The sequence below is a fragment of the Bos mutus genome, chromosome 25, assembly GCF_027580195.1.
Source record: "Bos mutus isolate GX-2022 chromosome 25, NWIPB_WYAK_1.1, whole genome shotgun sequence".
In the NCBI taxonomy this organism is placed as follows: domain Eukaryota; kingdom Metazoa; phylum Chordata; class Mammalia; order Artiodactyla; family Bovidae; genus Bos; species Bos mutus.
In genome coordinates, this window is record NC_091641.1 from 41,535,669 (window position 1) to 41,556,562 (window position 20,894).

The 20,894-nt window shown below is 66.6% G+C and overlaps 1 protein-coding gene across 4 annotated transcripts; it reads right to left on the reverse strand.

Annotated features, from left to right (window-relative positions):
- Window positions 1-1,135: 1,135 nt before the first annotated feature.
- On the reverse strand, window positions 1,136-18,850 carry CAPN15 (calpain 15). 4 transcript variants are annotated; one of them, XM_070363022.1, is made up of 13 exons: window positions 17,656-17,940; window positions 9,932-12,533; window positions 6,665-8,093; window positions 5,775-5,983; window positions 5,514-5,697; window positions 5,217-5,440; window positions 4,419-4,544; window positions 4,191-4,343; window positions 3,749-3,910; window positions 3,434-3,660; window positions 3,105-3,271; window positions 2,839-3,017; window positions 1,136-2,768 (listed from the first exon to the last, which is right to left on the reverse strand). In XM_070363022.1, exons 3-13 carry the CDS (start codon window positions 8,069-8,071, stop codon window positions 2,591-2,593), a joined length of 3,216 nt encoding a protein of 1,071 aa, XP_070219123.1. In that variant the 5' UTR covers window positions 8,072-8,093; window positions 9,932-12,533; window positions 17,656-17,940; the 3' UTR covers window positions 1,136-2,590. The 4 variants fall into 4 exon arrangements, with proteins under 4 accessions (XP_070219123.1, XP_070219124.1, XP_070219122.1 ...); XM_070363023.1 differs by lacking the exons at window positions 9,932-12,533; window positions 17,656-17,940 and adding an exon at window positions 18,744-18,850; XM_070363021.1 differs by lacking the exon at window positions 9,932-12,533 and having other exon boundaries at window positions 17,656-17,939.
- Window positions 18,851-20,894: the final 2,044 nt, after the last annotated feature.

The window sequence follows — 20,894 nt, forward strand, 5'->3', positions numbered from 1 at the left end:
GCCTCGGGAAGGCCACCGCGGCCAACGGGTGGGCAGCCAAGCGGCCTGGGTAAGGGGCCGGGAGGCGCTCCAGCCAGCAAAGACAGGGGACGTGGGGGGACGCAGCCCGGACAGGCGCCCCCGCGGGTGCGTCAGGAGGCTGTGCCTCGCCCACCGCCCGCACCGGCTTAGGTCCAGGTGCCGCTAGGCCCCACCTCAGCACCCGCAGCACCTCCTGGGAGCAGCTGCGTCCCCGAGAAGTGTCCTACCCGTGGGCCCCTGACCCCTAATTCCCTCAGCCCTCCCTGCCGAGGAAGGTGTCCAAGGGGAGCGGGCACAGGCCGGGCTCTCCAGGCCAGCTGACAGGGAGGCAGGCAGCCCCCAGGCCCGTCAGCTCTCATGTCCTGGGTGTCTCAGGGCTGCAGCGATGCGGGCCCAGGCTCCCTGGGACGCCCTGGGGTGATGGAGCCCGGCCCCCGGAGGAAAAGGTCCGGCGTGGCCGCGCAGCCGCGGATGGAGCAGGAGGTGGGGTGGGGGGGCGTCTCCAGGTGCTGAGCCGAGATGCGTTGTGGCAGCTCCCCGCCGCCCGAGGCCCGCCTGGAGCGAACACTGCTGGTGGCTTTAATTGCTTTCACATTCGATAGGCTGGCCCGAGACAGGCCTCTTACACCCTGTGCGGCCTCGGCACCCCAGCCCCCCTTCTTGCTGGGAGGCTGGCCTGCCTGGCCCCACACAGAGCCTGGGCTGGGACTGCAGGCCGCACGCCACCCAGCCTGGCAGGGAGTGGGCACAGGGTGGCTATCTCCCAGCCCCACTCTCCCTCTGCTCCGCCCAGGACCGACAAATCCAGACAAGTGCCTGGAACACAGCTCTCTCTCCAAGAAAAGCCCGGCACGGGCCTGGCCCTTCTGAGGCTTCATGGGTACCAGTCTGCAAACCACCACAGGGTTGGGCCTGAGCCTCTGCCCCAGCTGGATGCCCTGTCTTTCCTGGGGTGCAGGCAGCCGATGGCAGGGTGCCCCTGAAGGCTCCCTGGGAGGCAGGCCTGGGTACCTGCCCAGGCATCCCAGAGAGGCTGTCCCTAGATGGGCACAGCTCTGTCCCAGAGAGGAGTCCAGGGGCCAGGGGCCCTGGGGAGAGATAGACGAGAACAAACTTACAAAACAAAACATCTTTATTTGGTCCGTCGGAGCCTGAGTCTGGAAACACCCATGGGGTCATCCTACGGGGATGGCGCTGACGTTGATAAAATAGTCTCTGCGTCAGAAGAGCTGCCGTATGTACAGGGTTAAAAATACTCACAGCTCAGAGTACGAGGAGGAGTACAAAGGGGGCGGGTGTGGGGGTCTAGTGCTTCTGGTGCTTCTCCAGGGGCGACCCCCCACTCAGAGTAACGGAAGGAGTACAAAGGGGCTGGGGACCTAGTGCTTCTCCAGGCGTGAATCTGCCCCTCCCCCACCCAGCAAGCCCCACGGAAAGCGAGGGACCACGGGCAGGGCCACTCGCTGCCAGGGGCTGCTGGGCAGTGAGACTGGGCACCCAGGAAGCGGCCTTAGTCGTCCCCAGGCAGACACAGAGCTCAGGGCTGAGCAGCACAGGGAGAACGCTGGCTCAGGGGGGAGGGGTGCGGGGCTGTGGCCCACCCTGCATGTGCCTGGACACGGCCTGGGGGACTCTGGGACTCTGCTTCTCCTGCAGGTCAGGTGGTGCCAAGCACGGGGCTGGGCCCAGGACCACCTGACCACCACCCCAGCCCCGGCCCAGGGCATGGCTTCGATCCTGGCTGGCATGCCAGGAATTGCATAGTGTCCCTCCCCACCCTGGTTCAGCCCACAGTTGCCAGGCACCTGCCTCCTCGGACCCTGCTGGGGCTCCAGGGACCCCTGCTGGCCACATGAGGGCTTGCGGGGGGTGGGGCGGATAGGTGGGATATGGGGGCAAACTGAGGAAAGGTTCTCAACCTCTGGCCACAAAGGGGTATCCCTACTCTCACCCTGGGGTCTTGACCTCTGACCTCCCCAAACTGGGGTGGTCCCTGCTCTCATCCTTGGGCCCTGGCCTTGACCCCCTAAAATAGAGGTGGTCCCTACTTTTACCCTGGGGTCCTGGCCTGACCCAACAAGGGGGTGGTCCCTCCTCACCTCAGGGTCCTGGCCTCTGATCACAAAACAGAAATGGTCCCTGCTCTCACCCTGGAGTCCTGACCTCTGACCCCTACGACAAGGGTGGTCCCTGCTCTCATTCTGGGGTCCTGGCCTCTGACCTGCCCAGATTTGGATTTGGAGCACATGGCTGCCTGATCCGGGCAGGAGACCCGGGCCCATGGATAAGGAGCAGCCTCACCCTGACCCTGGAGGTTGGAGCCAGATCTCAAGGTGGCCTGGTCCGAGAGGCTGGCACATGTCCCCCTAGAGCTGGAGGTGGGTTCGAGGTAATCTGCTGGGTGGCTGGGAGGCCCTGGGCAGGAGGGAGGGGTGGGGGGAGGGCCGGGGGAGTTGTGCCCACAGCTGGAGCTCCCTGGGTGGGGGTCCTGAGATTGTGGTTCAAGCGTCCTGTGTTGGGGTCTCCCTCATAAAGTGCGTGTGGGGGCAGGCAGGTGGGGGCAAGGAGGTCACAGCGGCCGGGGCCCGTGCAGGCCAGCGACCTCGGGCGTGAGTGGGGGGCTGTGGCTGCCCTTGGATGTCGTCCAGTCACTGAGGAAGGCCTGTGCTGCCTTGCGGTGCGCCAGGCGGTGGGTGATAGAGAAGCCAGCATTTCCTTCCAGCTGAGACAGGATCACCAGGACCTGCCTGGGGGAGGGGGCCGGTGAGGGCCTGTGGGGCCAGCGGGCCGCCAGGGGCAGGGCGGGGCGGGGCGCACCTGTGCAGGGGTGGCACGCTGTCCTGGGTGCGCAGGCTGCCGCGCGTGGACACCACGTTGAAGCTGTCGGAGCAGTCGCACTGTACGTGCAGGTAAGACTTGGGGTGCCGATTCTCCACAACCACGATGAGCCCCGCCCAGCCGTGCGTCAGGTAGTAGCAGGTCATGCCCTCGCGGCCCTGGGCGCAGGCAGTGTAGGTGTGGGTGGGCGGGCCGTGGGCAGCCACCTCCTGCTGCCTCCCCAGGGCCCACGCCCGCCCACTCACCTCGTGCCGTTCGCCCCTGCTCTCCGTGAGCAAGATGATGGCGTCGGCCAGGGTGGTCGGCTGGGCCTCCACGGGCTCCACCATGACGAGCCTCGAGCTGTACACGGCCAGCACGTGGCCGGGCGCCTCTGGGGTGCTGCGTGGGGCCCCCGCTGAGGGGCTGGAGGCTGCAAGGAGGGAGGGAGAGAATGAGGGAGAGTGTAGGGCGGGCCCGAGCTAATAGGGACGGTGTGGGCGGAGCCTGGGGGCCATGGGCGGGTCTGGGCTTTGTGGGACGGGGCCGGGGCCGTGTGGGCGGGGCCTGGGGCTGAGCGGCCACAGTCACCTACCCTGCAGGGCGGGTGGGCCGGGCACGGGGCCCCAGTGGTTGAAGGCACAGCACACCACGGCATACTCGCCAGGCTCCAGCATCACATCACAGTTGACGAACTTCTTCACGGCGCGTTTGCTGTGGGCTAGCAGGCGGCCCAGGCTCAGGCGGCCACCGCTGCCAAAGGAGGCCCGGAACACCAGGACACACAGGTCCAGGAGGTGACTGTCCACTGAGTCCGCGCGCCTGGGCGAACAGAAAGGTTGCGAGTGGCCAGGCCCCGCCCCTAGACCTGTGCCACCCTGCCATCCGGCCCCCAGTCCGCCCGGCCCACCTGCTGCCCTCCTGGAAGAGGGCAAACTCCAGGGACGCACGCTCCAGCACCGTGAGGGCCGTCACACCCACCGGCCCGCTGGCCGAGCTGGGGAAGCTGCCTTGCACCCGCGCCTCCTGCCAGTCCGAGTGCACCTTGCAGATATCCACGGAGTCGAAGTACCTGGGCAGCCAGAGGATAGCTGGCTGAGTGGCCTCCACCCAGCTGCCCGCACGGCATGTGTCCCTGGGCAGGGTAACTGCAGCAGGCTCTCGCCCCATGGGAACTCTTGGAATCCGTGTTCAGATACCCCAGTCCTGGCTGTTGTCTGTGGACACCGCCAGGGGGCGCCAGGCCCTAAGGCTGATCAACGGGCAGAGCCCCAGCAGAAGCACCCCCGCCAGGCAGTAGACAGGCGGAGCTCCTGGGAAACACGCTGTATTCGCCAGGGTGAGCGTGGTACCTGACGAAGTCGCTGTACTCCATCCAGAAGACACCCTCGCTGCTGCCATGCGGCATGAGCTCACTCCGCAAGTGCCCCGGCCAGTGTGGCCACTCGTCTGACCAGCTGCCGTTCCAGGAGAAGCGGCCCCATGGGTTCCGTAGGCGCAAGAGCCTGCGGACAGACCACAGGGTCAGGGGCCATGCCCATGGCCCCACCCTGCCCATGCATCACCACGCCCATCCTTACCTGGAGCCCTGGACATCCCGGACATCCAAGATGGAGTAGGCGTGGCGGGGACGCAGGCCTAGACTCTCGTAGGCAGCATCGTCCACCTTCATGTTGCCCCCACCACAGGAGGCACCCATGAGGAACCTGTGCAGTTAGAGCAGCCCGCTGACCGGGGCCCCTTGGTATTGGGGTGGGCTCCCTCTCTAGGGGACACCTGCTGTCCCGGCCTGCCTTGGGGAGGTGCAGCTCCAGGTGGGGGTCTCCCTGCCTGTGGGAGACCCACGTGGGACGCCGGGGCTCAGGAAGTGGTGGGCCAAGCTCAGCGGGGCGGGCAGGCCTGGGTCCCGTGGAGGTCTGGCAAGGCTGGGGGCCCCGCCAGCTCAGAGATGCTGCTCCCCAAGGGGCAGAGCCATGCCACTGCCCACCACAGCTGAGGGCAAGGGTCCTGGACCCTCCCCAGACACTGGCCAGTGCATGCTGGGGCTCAGAAGCCCCCGCTCCCCCAACCCATCCACCCTGGGGGCTGCTACTGCCAGGTGCCACCACGGCGCTCACTCCACGTGGACTCCCAAGGGTGCTGATGGTCATCACAGGCCCAGGTCAGGACAGGGCCTTCTAGGTACAAGCTGACGGACAACACCCCACCTGCCCTCACCCCATCCAAGCAGGTGGGGTGGCTGGCACAGCATGGGGAGCTGGGCCTCCCAGCTGTGGTTAGCCCGTGCCAGAAATATCTTGTGAAACGTGGGTGCAGATCAGGGCACTGGCCTGACTATTCCCGCTGCTCCAGGTCCCCAGAGTGGCTGTCCCTCTTACCCAGCCTCTTTAGAACTCAGCATTTTGGCCCAGATGAGGTCAGTGTCCACCGGTTCCTCGCGGGGGTTCGTGGAGCTGACCTGCAAGGCCAGGCTCTCACAGGGGGCACCGGTGAGCGTGGCCAGGCCCTCTATGGCACGCCCGGCCTGGAGCGCGAAGTAGGAGCCGTGCAGCTTGGCCAGCGCCTTCTCAATGAGGGCCACCCACAGCTGCTTGCGCTGAGCCTGCGGGGGGGCTGGAGTCGTGAGGCCGCTGCCTCCTCGCGCCTGCCGCCCGCCCGCCCACGCCCCCGCCCACCTGGGAGAAGAGCAGGAAGCCGGCCTCGTCACAGGGCAGCATGTCGTCCACCAGCACCGTCGTCCACGTGCCGTCCTTGCACAGCCGCACCTGGTAGGCACCCTCTGCACACAGGCTGCGCGTAACCATCACCCGCTCAACCAGGTCCGGCCGCTCAGCCAGCACTGCCAGAGCACTCAAGAACCTGTACGAGACCAGGATTCAGGGGGAGCTTCGCCCGCCCGCCCACTCCCTCACCCTGGGTGGGAGACCCACACTCACCAGCAATTCCCCAGGAGACCCTGCAGGATGTCCGAGGGCCGGAGCGTGTGGAACACAGACCAGGAGGTGCTGTGGTCCCTGAACACGGAGCAATTGATCTCGTGCGGCCGCAGCCACTGACGCACGCGCTGCTGGACACTGTCACCCACGGGGAAGCCCACAGACGCAGGCCCAGGGGGGAAGCTGTCGTCCACAAAGTTCACGCTGTTCTGCAGAGACCATGGCCACAACTCAGGGCAGGCCGAACCCCATCCCACCCCAAGAGAGTACCCAGCTACCTGAGCCCGAGAGGAAGGGGGGCGGCGTGCAGCTCGCAGCCTGCAGATGGCACGGCTGAGCCTCATGAGGCCCACACCACCCTTTGTAAGCATGGTGGACTGCAGCCAGCCAGGGCACAGCAGGCTGGTGATGGGCCAGTGGGAGGTATGTGTGTCCCAGGGGACGTGAGGGGCCCAGCCTGGAGGCTGCAGGTGTGGGTGTGGGGCGCTGAAGGCCCTAGAAAGAGAGGTGGGGGGCCTGACGGGGGTAGGGTGGCCAGGACACAGCTCTGGACGGGCTGCCGGCAGTGACAGAGGGCAGCAGCCCAGGGGGACAGACGCCCCCCTCCAGGCCCCTGGGGGTGACGCCCTGGGCTTAGCCTTCTGCAGTCCAAGGGCAGAGAGCACAGGGGGCACCTGTCTTAGCTGGGGCTCTGCATCCAGGGGCGGCACCTGGCCTGCCTGTCCCCACCTTCCCGTGAGGCCACTGCTGCTGGCACGCACGCTGGGGGTAAGGGGTCAGGACCCTCGCAGACATGGAAGGAAAAGGGCCTGAGGATCTCAGGTGAGAGGTCACGTGAGGGTCACTGGAGCTGAGGCTCGGGGGACGAAGGGAGCGCCACGTGCCCGCACCTCCCGGCAGAAGGCCACGATGTCCTCCCACAGGGCCTTGGCCTCGCCCTCGTCCGTCTGCCGCCGCTTTTCCACGAGCACACTCTCCCTGCGCCGCAGGGGCGCCACACCCCGGCGCTGGGCCGCCATGAGCTGGGGGGTGTGGCAGGTGGCACAGTGCTTGGCCCGAGGCGCGTTGAGCAGGGTGCAGGCTGGGCAGGCCCACTGGCCCGGGCGCTCAGATGGCGCTGCGGGGAGGGGGCGGCCGGCCTTGTGGGCTGGGCAGGGCCCGGGCCGGTCCGCACTGCAGTCGGGGCAGTGGGCGGTGGTGTCACCGTGCTCCTGGAAGCCGTGCAGCTTGGAGCAGCCGCACACCGTGCACCGGGGGGTTGCCGTGGGGTTCCTGAGCGTGCACCTGGCGCACGACCAGGTGGTGAAGTCGGGGCTGGAGGGGCTGGCCGGCGTGTAACGCACGCTGTCACCGCCCAGGTCGATGACGTCGCTGCCTGGTGTGCTGCTGCCAGCCTCGCAGTGTGCAGGGCTGGCGGGACCCGGGGGGCGCAGCGTGGGGCCTCCCTCGGCCGCCTCCTCCTCCAGGAAGCTCAGCCGCTTGCCTGACAGCAGCTCCGCCAGGCGGGAGGCCCCGGCCGTGGGCCGCCCCAGGCCCTGGGGGGGCCCCTTGGAGCTGGCAGAGGGTGAGGGCTGGGCGGCTTCAGGCACCGGTGGCTGCAGCTGGGGGGGCACCTCGCGGCGGCTGCGAGGCACGGGGTTGTTCTGGAGGGTGGGTGAGAACGGGCTGAAGGGTGGCCCCCGGGGGGGCTCCTGGTCCACGGCAGAAGGAGTGTTGGCCTCGGCGCCTTCCCCAGGCTGGGCGGGGGCCGACGTGCCGGGGAAGCCTGCAGGAGCCACGACTTCCGGGACCACAAGTGCCTCGGGAGGGATCCTGGGCAGCGAGAGTTTCCGGGGCCCCCCGCAGGCCGAGCAGGAGCTGGCCACAGGCGTGTTGTGCAGCGTGCAGCGCTGGCAGGCCCAGCCGCTCCCAGGCGCAGCCGCGCCCCCCTCCTGCCCCTCCGCCTCCGCCGGCCGTCCACCTGCCGGCTCCACAGCCACCGGCCCCGCTGTCCGCAGGGGCCCCGCCTCGTCCCGGCAGCTGCCCGGGGGCTCTGGGGGCACCCCGTTGATGATGGGCAGCGGGGAGGCCCCTGGGCCAGGCTCGGGGGTGAAGCCACACATCTCGCAGGCCCCCCTGCCCAGAAGGTTGCGGAATGTGCAGCGGGCACACGGCCACTTCTGCTCCTCCACGCTGAGCCGCAGGATCCGGTCCAGGTCGGGCTTGTGCCGCGGGGCCTCGCAGATGGAGCACTGGCGCTGGCCGGCTGGGTTCAGGAAGGTGCAGCGTGCGCAGGCCCACTCCCCGACCGTGGCCATGGGCCCGGGCGAGTGCGTGTGGCTGCAAGGGAAGGCCGTGGTCAGGGGTTTCTGACAAGGGCATCAAGAGTGTTCAGCGGGGAACGGATGGTCTTTTCAACCAACGCACTAGGAAAATGGGATCTATATGCTAAAGGAGGAGCCAGATCCGTACCTCACGCCATATTCAAAACTTAACTCAAAATGGATCAATGACCTAAGCATAGGAACGAAAACTATGAAACTCTTAGAAGCAGAAAAAGTGGGTAAATTTTCATGACCATGCAGGCAAACAAAGGAGGAAACAAAAGAACATAAAAACTAACATCTTCCACGAGTCAGAGAACACCATAAAGAAAGCGAGAAGATACCCTACGGGAGACAGCATTTGCAAACTGTGTGTCTGACCAGGGTCTAGTACCCAGGACGTATGAATCGTTCTTATGACCACACGACAAAAACCTGGTTTTAAAAATGGGCGGAGGATTTGAGGCGACTTTCCCCAGAGATACGGAGAAGGCTGTGGAAAGCTGCTCAGCGGATCAGTCAGGGAAATGCAAAGTGCAGCAGCCCACCCGGCAGGGCAGGAGCCAGGACCTGGAGCTGGAGTGACCCGGTCTCCCATCACTGGGGGAGCGCAGAACAGCACAGCTGCTGCGGAAAACTGTTAGATGGCTCCCCAGCAGCTACCAAGGACCACAGTTAGGACCCAGCAACTCCACCCCAGGTACACGCTCTTCACCAGCACACATCCACACGTGCTCACGGCAGACTTGCCCACAACAGCCAACTGGTGGAATCAAGCCAAGTGTCCATCAATGAGTAAATGGATAAATAAGGAACACCGTTCAGCAGCCAGGAGCGAAGCACGGACACACACTGGCACTGGGCCCCGACACGTGGCGTGATTCACCCATGGGGAGGTTTAGGATGGGCAAACTCAGAGGCAGGAGGAGTCAGCGGCTCCCGCAGGCTGAGCAGGGGGCAGGAGCGGGCTGGCTTCCCACCGCCTCGCAAGGCCAGCCCAAGTGGGGGGCGTCCGCGCTCTCCTGCCCTGACGGTAGCTGGTCTGCTTGGCAGAAACAGCAACTGTTCTTTACAGCGAGACGCAGAGCTCGTGCTTCTCGTGCTGCGTTTACGCCAAACACTCCAGGGAGAAAGAAAACTCCCCTCTTCAAAACAAACAGAAACCCTCCTCCAAGCAGCGTGAGGGTTCCTGGGCCAGTGCAGGCCGCCGCCGCCTCCCCAGGTGCGGGGCTGAGCCTCAGAGCTGTCTGCAGCTGCCGCAGCGCCACAATAGTGGACAGGCCCTGGTCGGGTCAGCTTGGGCTGCTGCGTCACCAACACCTAAGAGATGCCCCTGCTACTCCCCACTGAGGAAGGCCCACAGGCAAGGCATGGGCACACGCGGCCACACAGACAAGCCACACACACGCTGCAGCCCAGGCCCATGTTCAGACGGCCGCCCTGCGCACCGTGTGCCCCTGAGGCCTGGGGGAGACTTGGGGGAAGACTCGGGCCTGCCCTCGGCTCCAGGCCCCTTGTGGTCCAGGCGTGCTGAGCACACGCAGGAGGGCAGGAAGCCCAGCCCAACAGCTGGCCGGGCCCAGGCCTGGATGAGCATGAGGCCACACCGTGATCCTCAGCTGGCGTCCCAGGAGAGCGCGAGATGGTGCGGGCTGCCCCCCTCGGGGACAGTCTTGACGTCACAGGGTGGGCGGGGATGAAGTGGCTCAGGGGGCAGCGGCGGGGTGTCCGGAGGAGCCTGGGCCTTCGCCACCCCAGCCCCAAAGCCAGGGTCACCTCCCAGCACCCTAACGTGCCGGAGCCTCCACACAGACACTCCCAAGTACCGGGCACTCTCAGAGGCTGGGCGCTCACCCTCAGGATGCAAAGGCAGGCAGGTGGGGCGGACAGCGCACGCCTGCTCAGCCTCAGCTCTCTGGGCTGCAGCCTCAGCCCCAGGTGAGAGCGAGGTGGGGGCGGGCGCTCCTGGGACACAGGGGCTGCAGCAGCTGGGAGATAGCCTTCGGCTCCCTGGAAAGCTTAGAGGAGTAAGAGGGGTCCCCACTCGAGGACCCGGCTGGTCAGGCCAGCAGACCTGAGGCCGCGCTGCCCGGCAGGACGCCCACCTGACCCCGACCCCCAGCTGGTCCCAAGGGGCACATGGGCACCTCCCTCCGAGGCCACCCTCAGCCAGTCTTGCGCCGGCCCCTCGGCCTGTGTCCCCAGGGGAGGCCTGCAGCTTGCAGTGGCCGACACCCACACCAAGCCCAGGTCCTCTGGGCCTTGCAGCTCCTGGCCCGCCTGGCAGTGGGACCAAGCCCAGACCTGCAGGCTCTTCAGTGGAGGGGGCGCCCCTCAGGGCAGGGATGGCTTGCCCGGACCACCCACACGCGCGTCCACATGTCCAGCGGAGGCGTGGGGAGGGTTGGCCTGCCTCTGCCGCACCAGCCCCCTGCCTGCTCCTCTCGTGTCTAGTCGGGTGCCTGTGGATTCCTCAAGGTCACTGGCAGCTCTTCCTCCTGACTCACTCCAGGTGGCACAGTTAACTGCTGGCGGCACTGGGCCGGAGAACGAGAGGGTGCGGGCTGGACAGCCGACCTCTCTGCCACCCGCCTCGGGGCCCGTGCCCCTCCCTGAGGCCTAGCAATTGCCCCCTCCCCAGGGACTTACCCTGAGGACGTAAATACCTGGAAATGAAACGACACACGTGCGCGTAGAAGGTGCGAAGGGACACACTGGCCCATGGGGAGATGCCGGTCAGAGCGGCACGGTGACCACCCTGCATGCAGGCGGGGCGGGCGGGGAGAAACCAGAGCCCTCCCTGCATGGCTGGGGGTCTGGGAAACGGGGCGACCACTGTGGAGAACAGCCTGGCAGCTCCTCAGACAGTTAAATGTGAACTTACAGTGAACACCAGCAACCTCATTCTGTGTAGCTACGCAAGAGAAGTAACAACACGCATCTGTGCAAAATCCTCTCCACACACGTCCACAGCGGCAGAGCCGCCAGTGCGAGTGTCCATCAGTAACCAGCAGGCCTACTCCACACGGCGGAGCATAGCTCAGCCATAAAGGGGCAAAGTCCCAACACTTGCTACCACGTGGACGGCCTGAGAACACAACGCTTAGTGAGAAGCAGACACAGAGGCCACACGCTGTGTGATTCCCACTGTGTGAGTGGAGCCCCTGACGGCAGGTGAGTGCCGTCCAAAGCCGGCACTGACTCAGCACAGGGAGCCGAGGCCTCCACTCTGCAGCCGTCCCTCTGGGCCGCGGGCCTCCATGACTACGTTCACTGGGGTCACTCAGCTACCCCCAGAAGCCTGCCAGGACCCAGGTCCTGCTCCACGCACGGGCCGGCCGCCTAGACGGTGAGCCCAGGACTGTCCTGCACAAGTGAGCTGTGTCCGAGGGAAGTGCCCGCCGAGGGCTGCTGGCGGAGTGCGGTGTCTGCAGCCCCTGAGGTGGTCCGGGGCGCCGAGAAGGCCAAGTGCCCCCTCTGGCCCAAGGGCGGTGGACTCTGAGTGTCTGCTGAGCCCCTCGCCCTCCAGTCAGGCTGCAGGACGTGGAGAAGCTGGGGCATCCATGTGTGGGGGCATTTGGGAGTCCATCCCACCAGGTCTCAGCAGTGGGCATCCTGGCTGGGCTGCCCACCCCTCACCTCAGCACCCGGAGGTGGAGCTCACCGGGGGAGCCTAGGCAGCCGGGGCCGAGTCTAGCTGCAGCTGCAGCTGGAGGACATGGGCACGTGGAGGGCGGCTCGTCAGTGGGACCCACACCCCCTGCCCCCTGCAGGCAGCCACGTCACAGGGCGACACGTCGGGCCACGGCAGGGCCCCAGATTCCACGGGAAGCAAGCAGCATTCTCGGTGCGTGCCGTGCCCCCGGCCCCACCCAGCAAGCAGTTCCAGCAGCCGCTCCAGAGCCAGCGGACAAGCAAGACCCCGGCCTGAGGCAGTGGCGGTCCCGGCCCCACCATCTACGGTTCTGAGACCCTCCGCCCAGCTCCAGGGGGCGGGGGTCCCGGGTGTGCTCTGTCCAGTGAGCAGCCCGAGTCGCCCGGGTCTCTGGGGTGAAAAGAGTCTCCAGAGGGCCCTAAGGGACAGGGCCCGCTTGTCTGGGAGGCGCCAGCCGAGCAAGGGCACCTGACGGCAGCCCCGCCCTCGGGCCCGGGGCCGCCCCTGCTCCACCTGCTTACCTTCGGGCCGGGGCCGTGGGGGCGGGTGCTGCCGGGTGCCCAGGCTGTCGCCCCATGCAGGCCCCCCGGGGCCGCTCCTACCCCAGCCAGCCGCTGCCGGGGGCCCCGGGCAGGGTGGGCCCCGGGGGAAGCCGTGGTCCGACTCGGTCTCGGCGGCCAGCGAGGAGGCGGAGCTCCCCATGGCCCCCACGGCGGCCACGCTGAGCGCCGGGCCTGGTCACAGGGCGCCGGCGACGGCGGGCGAGGCGGAGCATGGAGGAGGGCGGCCTCGCGAGCCGGGCTGGTCCGAGGAGCACAACAGAAATGACAGAGACAGAGAGAGAAGAGACACGTGACTACGGCGCCTGGAGGGTCCCAGCACACGCGCAGCTTCCGGGGAGGCAGGGGTGCCTGCAGCAGGGCCACCGTGGGGTCCCCCTTGCCCCGTGGTGCCCCCCATTATGGCCCCCTCAGCGCCCCCAGGGCAAGGCGGCTGTGCCACGGTTGCTGGCCTTCAGAATGGGTCTCACCCTGAAAGAAATGATTGAGAAGATATTTAACCAGAGAACATGAGCTGGAAGAGGAGCGCCCGGTAGGGCTGATGAGCCCTGGGCACCGTCCACAGTCACCACCAAGGCCCCTGTGGAGGACAGCCTCCCCTGACCTGGATATGGTGAGCAGGAAGGGGCCCAGGAGGCTGCCTGCTCTCAGGAGGCGTGGGCCCAGGTGCTCCTGCCCTGAGGTGGGAGGCTGGCAGGTGGTGGTGGGGGGGCCGTCTCCTTTCAGACGAGGTGAGTCCTAGTCAGGCGAGGGAAGACGCCTGGGCCGCCTCTGGGCCGCCATGGGTGTCCCCTTCGCTTTCTGGTCAAGCAGGTGACCAGCAGCTCTGCCTCAGCCCCGGTCCATCACACACGACGCCCTCCCAGCAGGCGCCCAGGGCCCAGCAGCGCAGCGGCTCCGCACGGGGGAGGGCCTGGGCCCTGCCCTCAGGGCTGCAGTCAGGCCAGAGAGCCGGGCAGCAACACGCCTGCCGGACCTGTTCCTCCAAGGGACCCAGACCAGGGCTGGACAGGCTGCTGAAGGCCCGGTGCCCCTGAAAGTCACCCACCACTCAGGCTTCCCCTCAGCTTGACCAGAGCCAACTGAGGGGTGGGGGTGCGGGTCCCCAGTGGCTGCAAAGCCAACGCTCCCCACGTCCACCGACAGGAGAGCCACCAGTGGGAGCACGCCACGAGCCACAGGGGTCACTTCTCATTCCCGACAGCCACGTGGAAAAGGCAGGACAGGGGAACGGACTCATGTCACCCGACACACCCGACACGCCTGACACGCCGCCAGGCCCACCTGACGTCAGGGTGAGGCCCGTGTGAGCCTCCAGTCGCGGCCCTTCCCCTCCCGCGGCGGACGCTCACCCCACGGGGACGAGTCACACGCGGGCGGCGGCTGCAGCCGGAGCCCTGCACCCTGGGCTGCGAGGGGGCGCTCACGGCGGTCAGGCCCACGCCGAGCAGGTCCTTCAGGACACCTGCCCCTCCACAGCGACAAGGCAGACGCATGGCAACCAGGCCAGCCCCCAGCCTCCTGCCCCCACCCCACGCGGGCGCCTTCCCAGGGAGAGACCCCGAGCGTATCCAACACTCCTTTTCCGCAGCCAAACCCTGAGTGGCCAAGGCCTTGAGCTGAAGCTGAGCCACGAAGGTGCCTATGGAGCAGGAGCACCTACGCCCGGGTCCAGCCTTGGGCTGACCAGGAGCTCGGCCCGTGCCCACTGAGAGCACAGAGGATGGCTGGGGGCGGCCCACCCACAGCCAGAGCCCAGGGTAGGTAGCGAGGACAGGGCCTGGCTTCCGTGCAACCTTGGTCTTGGGGTGGCAGGCGGAGTCCTGCAGCAGGGAGACAGGTTGGCACCCCTGACCGATGGACTCTGGGTCCTGGCGATAAGCCTGCAGGCTGGGCTGCTGCTCCAGGGCCAAAGTCCAGACCTGTCCAGGCGGGGAGGGCTGCCTACCTGCAAGACCTGCCCCTGAGCCTCACCTCCCAGCCCGAGCCCAGGCTCCTGGCCACAGTCCGTCTGGCGGCAGGGCCTCACACTGTGCAGTCTGGGGCCTGACTCAGCTGCTCCTAGCTGCCGGGTCCAAGGCCACCACTGTTTAGGCCAGCCAGGGCCACAGGGGACAAGGCCTCCCACACCCTGGCTCTGCCATGGTTGGGGCCACCAGGGAAAAGTGCCTGGGGGGCGAGAGTCAGGGCTCTCAGCAAGCAGTCAGCAAGACTCCCCGGGAACCAGGTCCTGGTACCACCTGCCCACGGGGCACACGCCTCCTGTCCTTCCCAGGTGCACTGTGAGGCCCAGACACCCCCACCGGCCGGGCCAGAACCTTGAGGAGGGGGCTGTGGAGATTCTGCTGAGAGTCACCATCAATGTCGCCTGAAAACCAGCTGCAGGAACAAAACAGGAACCAGCATTCCACTACCCAGCCCGGGAGGAAACAGTCCGGCCGCAGACCCTCCCCCGCACATGCTTCAGGAGGCCGCTGTCTCCGCACCTTGGCCCCGCAGTGTCCAGCTGCGGTCCGGATCCTGGGCCCCCCACCCTGTGCGGGTCACATGGCAGGCAGGGCTCTGCTTCCAGGCCCCTGCTTTCTGGGAGGGAGGGGTGGAGACAGCTCCCCAGAGTGACACCCACAAGCGAGGGGTGGCTCGCTGGCAGGGAGACCGGAGGATGGGACGCAGAGTCCCAGCGTGTTCTCTGTCTCTAGTCGTACCCGCTCAGTCAAGCCTCAAGAAAAACGAAACTTCTGCCAGGGAGCCAGGGATGCCACCACGACTTCGCTTTCCACTTCACAAGTTCAGAGCCACCTGATGACAGGCGCTTGCCTCTGGCACTTCCCCATTTCTGTTGGCCAAGTGGCCGCAGAGCAGTGCGGCCTGGGTGGCTGGTGATCGCAGGCCTCGTGGAGGCAGAGTTGCTTCAGAGACATAAAGGCACTGGAGCCTCTGGCTCACCCTGGGGACGCAGATGGGCCGTGGGGAGCATCTCCAGGTTGGCCATGGAAGGGTCAGCAGCAGGCACTGCCTCAGCTCCAGGCTCAGCCCAGCGGCCGAGGGAGCGAAGCCATGAGCGCCTCCTCAGGACACGGACGCTACGGCTCTCATCAACAGCAGCTATCAGCCTGCTTTCCCTCTGATGTCTCGCAGAGCCGTCCAGCCCTGTCCCGCGGTTTGGCCACCAGGGAGGGGGAAGGAGACAGCAGGCGTGGAGCCGCTGCTGGAGGGAGATGGTGCTGCCAGGATGGCCAGGGAGGCCAGAGCGCCAGGCAAGTCCTCACTGGAGGGACAGCGCGTCCTGGGGGTGTCGGGTCCCTGCTGCTCCCCTGTGGCCCCCAGCTCCCTGCACCGTCCTGGCAGCTCCAGCACAGCCATCCACGGGGTGACCCAGAGTGACAGGTGTGCCTGGGCAGGTGTCCAAGTCCAAACTCCACCCACACCCTCCTTCCCCTCATCCAGGAAGGTGGAGACGGGCGGGCCAGTTCTCATCCCCAGGAGCAGGTGCCGTTCTGGCCCTGCGGCCCAGAGGCCCCTCTGAGTTCAGAGCTGGGTCACCAGAGCAGCCTGCAGCTGACGCAGGATGCTTGCTGACCACCTGCCTCGGTGCCGCTGGGGCAGCGCTGGGCACGGGGAGCTGGGGACACCAAAGGGACCCCACAGGCCTACTGGGCACTCTTGGTGGGGGGGGAGGTGCTGGGGGGGTGGTCCTGCCTGGGAACGTGGCACAAGAGGTTAGGCAAGAGAGACACCACCATGTCCCTGCTTTGGGATGCTCCTGCAGGTGCCAGGTGGGAGGGCTGGAGTCAGTGTGGGCAAAAGAGCGACTGACCTGGGGGCAGGGAGCACCCGGGCCGAGTCTGGGCTTGGACTCTTACACACCCAGCCCCGCAGGCTCTTCTGCAACCCGCTGAGGCCCATGAAGACATCTATGGTTTTAGAGAACCTCTAGGGTGCAGAGTCCTTCTTCCCAAATAAAAGACAAGCATCGGGGGCGGTGGAAGCAGGGGCTGGAAGGACTGGATGTGCAGCCCACTCATCCCTCCCCACAGCCCGGCTGCCCTCAGCCTGGGCCTCCTGTCTGTAAAGCAGGGCTCAGCAGGATGCTGTCTGACACGGGTCCAGAGAGTCTAATGCAGAGCCTGAAACCAAAGAGTTTTAGCAAATGACCCCGTCCAGAAGGGTTGGAGGACCCAGCCTTTCCTGCTCTCAGAGCACCTGGTCTGGGACAGGGGTCCTTAGAGCAGAGACACAAGGTAAGACCTGCTCCCTCTCTAAAGCCTAGCAATCACTGAGTTTAAGCCTGGCTTTCAGGAGGTCACGATGTCGCCAGCCTGGTTGCTCACAGGGAGCAGCTCTAGACAGCTTCAGACGCAGAAGAAAAAAGAAGCACTCCTTCAGGGAGCAGGACAACCCAAGAGAAAGTGAGAGGTGCCTGACACCAAGGCCAGGCTGCACCCACCAGCAGGGCTTCAGAACAGGGGTTCCCAGGCTCCCCGCCCATCTGGGGCCCTCCTCCAGGCACCTGGGCCACAGAAACACTACCCTTCTCCCCACCCTTCTCCCCACAGTTGAGAAAGGCCCTCAGAAGTGTAAGGATCAACTTACTCCATCTCCCCTGGAGCCCAGCTCTGGGGGCCGGGTCCTCCCACAGGGGCTTACACTGCCCCCAGAGGCAGGCAGAGGGAGGGGGCCCCACAGGAGGGGCTCTCAGGAGAGCACAGAACAACCAAGCACCCAGCTGAGTCCCAGCTCCCCCACAGTTGAGCAGGGCTGGCAGCCACAAGACCCCGAACTCCCAGGCTGGACCTTACTGGGGTCCTGTTGTCTGCAGTCTGGTCACAAACTCCTGCGTGTTAAGGGGGCCCGACAGCCAGCCCCATCAGGGCCACCTGATCACACAAGGCTGCCCTGGCCAGGATCAGAAGGGCCCCCTCCTGCGGGCAGCCGGGTGGGCCGGCAGCCCGGCAGCCACTCTGGGGGCCACCATGGTAACTTTTCGGTTCGCTCCAGCGCCAACAGGAAAAGAACAGGAGAAGGAAGCGTGTTTGGTGGCCAGCGGGCAGACAGGACGCGCTTGCTCCCCCACTCCACAGGGCCGGATCGGACACTTCCCCTAATGCCGCCGCGGCCGGGACACTGACCGGAGATAAGGGCACTCAAGGGCAGGAGGGGCTGAGGCCGCCTCCCGCGCCTTCAGACCCTGGGCTGGTCTCCCGCTGCCCGGCGCCCGAGGTCCTGGCGGCTCCCCTCTCCAACAGCGTCCCCAGCCCGGCCACGACCACCCAGTGCCCAGGAGGCGCCGCCCGTCGGCCACGGCCTCCCGGGGGTCCAGGCCGCGCCCCCGGCCCCGGCCTGGCCCGGGTGACGGGACTCACCTCCGCAAACCCGCGGCGCCTCCTCAGTCCCCGAGGCCCGGCTCGCTCGCCCGCGCCGGCCGGCCCACAACTTGTTCTCGGAGGGCGGGCGGGCCCTCTGCCGTCGACGCGCGGCCCCGACAGCCTCTCGTTCTGAGTGGCGGAGCCGGCGAGCGCACCGACCCGGCCCGGCCCGCGCCGCACCCTGCGCCGCCTCCGTAGCGTAGCGCCCGGCCGGGGCCCCGTGGCTACGGCGCGCCCGGGGCGCACGCGGCACTGTGAATCGCCCGCCCGAACTACCGCTCCCACAAGGCAGTGCAGCGCGCGGGGCAGGCCGGGAGGCGGAGTCCAGGACGGCGCGCGAGGCAGGCTGGGAGGCGGACTCCCGGGTGGCTGCCTGTAGCCGCCCCGACTTGGCGCCCTCCGATGTCCCCGGCAGTCCCGCCCGCGGGCGCCGAGGGAGGTGGTGGATTCCGCTGCCGGGCGGCGAGCCGTGCTGGAGGAGGCGCCGAGGAGGGAACGAGGACTACAACCCCCTGAATGCCCGGCCCGCAGGAAGGGACGGGACCTTCAGCGGCCCGGTCGCGACGCTTCCGGTTTCTGTGCTGGGAGGCGCCCGGCTGCGGATCCGGCTCTGGCCCCTGAGGACCGCGGAGCCGGTAAATGCGCCAGTTCCCTCCCGGGTCCCTCCAAACTTTTTTGCTTCCTGGGGACCCGCAAAGGTTTCACGGTCCGACGCTCCAGTTTCGCTGGGCCGACAAGGGCGGCGCCACTCGGGGGGTGACCTGGGCGAATAGCGTGTCCGAGCCCCGGGTTCTCCTCGGCCAGCGGGGGAACCAGCACCCCCGGGCCGCCGGAGGACCGAGGGAGGCACAGCGCACAGCTCGGCCCCCCGGCAGGGAGGAAGCCAGTGTGATACTTGGGGCCTCCGAGCAGAACCGGCTCCTCAGGCACGTTCTGCCCCTGCCCGTCGGGCAGCGGGAGGTCACTGACAACTCAGCAGCCGCGGAACTGGGGGTAGGCCCTGCCCCTGGCCCCCTGCCCTCCGACGCCTAGGGTTTCTAGAGGCAGCAGGACCGGCTGAAAGAGCTTTGGTGTCAGCGGTTTACCTGGCGCCCCCGAAGCACGCGGAGGCCGCAGTGAGGCGAGGGGACGCTGAGGGCGGAACTCCGGGACCCTGGTTTTCGGGGGGTGTGTGGAGCCGGAGAAGGCACGGCCCACGCGGGAAGACGGGAGCGAGGTTCCCTCCGCTAGGCCAGATTTCAGGAGAGTGGGCGTGGCCCAGTTCCGCCTCCACACGGAAAGGGGCTCTGCACCGGGAGTTAGCTGATGTTTGCTTCAGCGTCCAGTCAGTAGGACCTTCGGGGACAGCGCTCAGGGCTCCTGAAAAACCTCCATCTCCAGATGCTGCAGCCAGGACAGCGACATCCCCACCCCAGATACTCGGGCTTCAGACACAGCCAAGACAGCCCCTTCCTGAGTGCCCGCAGGGACTCAGCCCGCCCCCAGCTTCCTCACCTGCACGAAGGTGGCAGTGATAGGCCTCTGACCAAGGCCTGGTTGCTGCAGAATCACTTGAGGACAGAGTCAAGGGCTGACTCCCAGTGGTGGCTCAGTGACCACAAGTCCCTTTCCTTCCCTGTGCATTGCCTGGGGTGACTGGGTCAGAGCTGATGTCCACAGCCCTGTAGCCTCCTAACAAGAAAAACAGCTGAAGTTGAGGCAGGTTCCTGCCAGCTCACTCTATTCCCGGTTGGGGAAGGAACCACAAAGCAGAGGGTGACTTTCAGGAGACAGCCACCTGGAGGGGAGGGGAGTCCCTGGGGGCAGATCTCCCCCATGCTCTTCCCGGCTTTAGGACACACCAGTGAGAACACCCAGATGCTCTCGAGGAGTAGAGCATCTGCGGGGATGCGGGCACGGGGACCCTCCCTGCTGTGACAGGCACTGCGGCCCCTGGGCTGGGAGTGCAGAGCGGCCACCCTTCAGCGCGGACAGGCCTGAGCTGGCCTTGGCCACAGCAGGGCAGCGCGTGTGGGACACGAGGGGCCTGGGGCCAGGGTGGCTGTGCAGGAGAGGCAGAGCCTTGCTCTGTTTAGTTTGGTCACGAACAGGCCAAGACCTTGGCTCCACAGCTCTAGCAGTGTGACAGGATCCGCTTTGGGACTGAGGGTGGAGGGTCCCCCCAGGAGAGACGCCCTCCGGCCTCCTGTGTCCCCTGCGGCCTCCCCGCACTCTGGGCGCACCCTGCCTGGGCCGGTCCTGTAAAGAGCTCGCCAGGAAGCTGGTCCTGGGCAGCAGCCAGGCCCTGCCGCATCACATGGTCTCCCAGCCCACCCTGTGTGGAGGGGGCTGGGACCCCTGCAGGCCAGGGCAGGGGCCTCAGTGTTGGCTGCTGGGACCGGCAGGGCTGCGGACAGGCCCCTGAGTTTAGGAGAGGAAGAAACAGCAGGGTTCAGGGAGGAACCCCTGCCTGGCTCTGGCCTACCTGACAGAGTGAGCCCTCCCCCCACACTCAGCTTCTCCTCCCAGGCAGAGATGGGCCCTACAGGATGTAACCCAGTGTCAAAATAGAGGCACTGACCGTCCCAGGCCAGCAGAGGCTCCCTCAGTGCCGCCAGGCTGGGGACAAGGCCCTTACAGGTGCCCATTGATCCTCAGAACTTGTCACGGCTGCTGGGCACCTTGAGCGCTGAGCCCCCCTCCTTGCACAGCTCCACCCAGAGCCTAAGGGTGAAGCCTGCAGCCCAAGGCTGGGCACAGTGCTGCCCTCCCTGGCTGCCCCGGCCATGTGACTATGGGCCGGGGGTGGGGGGACAGGTACAAGTCCCAGCCTCACTACTGAACTCGGTGAGGCCCTGTGGACTCTGGGGAGCCACCCCTCAGCACCAGGAGCATGGAGGGGGCCTGATCCTCTCCAGGCCCCCTGGAATCCTGGCCAGGGTGCAGGCTCCAGGCAGAACTCCGACACATCCACACCATCAAATTGCCCCCCACAGTGCCCAGGCCCCTGGCAACCCTCTGATTCCAGTGCCCCACCCCCAGCTGAGAACAAGGCCAGGGGGCCCTGCCTGCGGTCACCTGGAGCCACACGGTTAGCAGCCCTGACTCCAGCCCTTCTCTGCCCCACTGGGTCGTCGGGCAGGGCCTGTCTCCACCTGTGTCCAGTACACAGGCACCTTAGTGCTGGGGGTCACAAACACCTAGCTAGGGAATCGAGTGCTGGGGACTTCTGGCTGACACCCCACTTCAAGTCAGAC

Coding starts and splice junctions, on each gene's coding strand:
- CAPN15 (XM_070363023.1), bottom strand. CDS start 8,071: ATGGCCACGGTCGGGGAGTGGGCCTGCGCACGCTGCACCTTCCTGAAC. Junction 5,984..6,664: donor TCGTGGCCTTCTGCCGGGAG/GTGCGGGCACGT, acceptor TGGTCTCTGCAG/AACAGCGTGAACTTTGTGGA. Junction 3,018..3,104: donor GCAGGGGCGAACGGCACGAG/GTGAGTGGGCGG, acceptor GCCTGCGCCCAG/GGCCGCGAGGGCATGACCTG.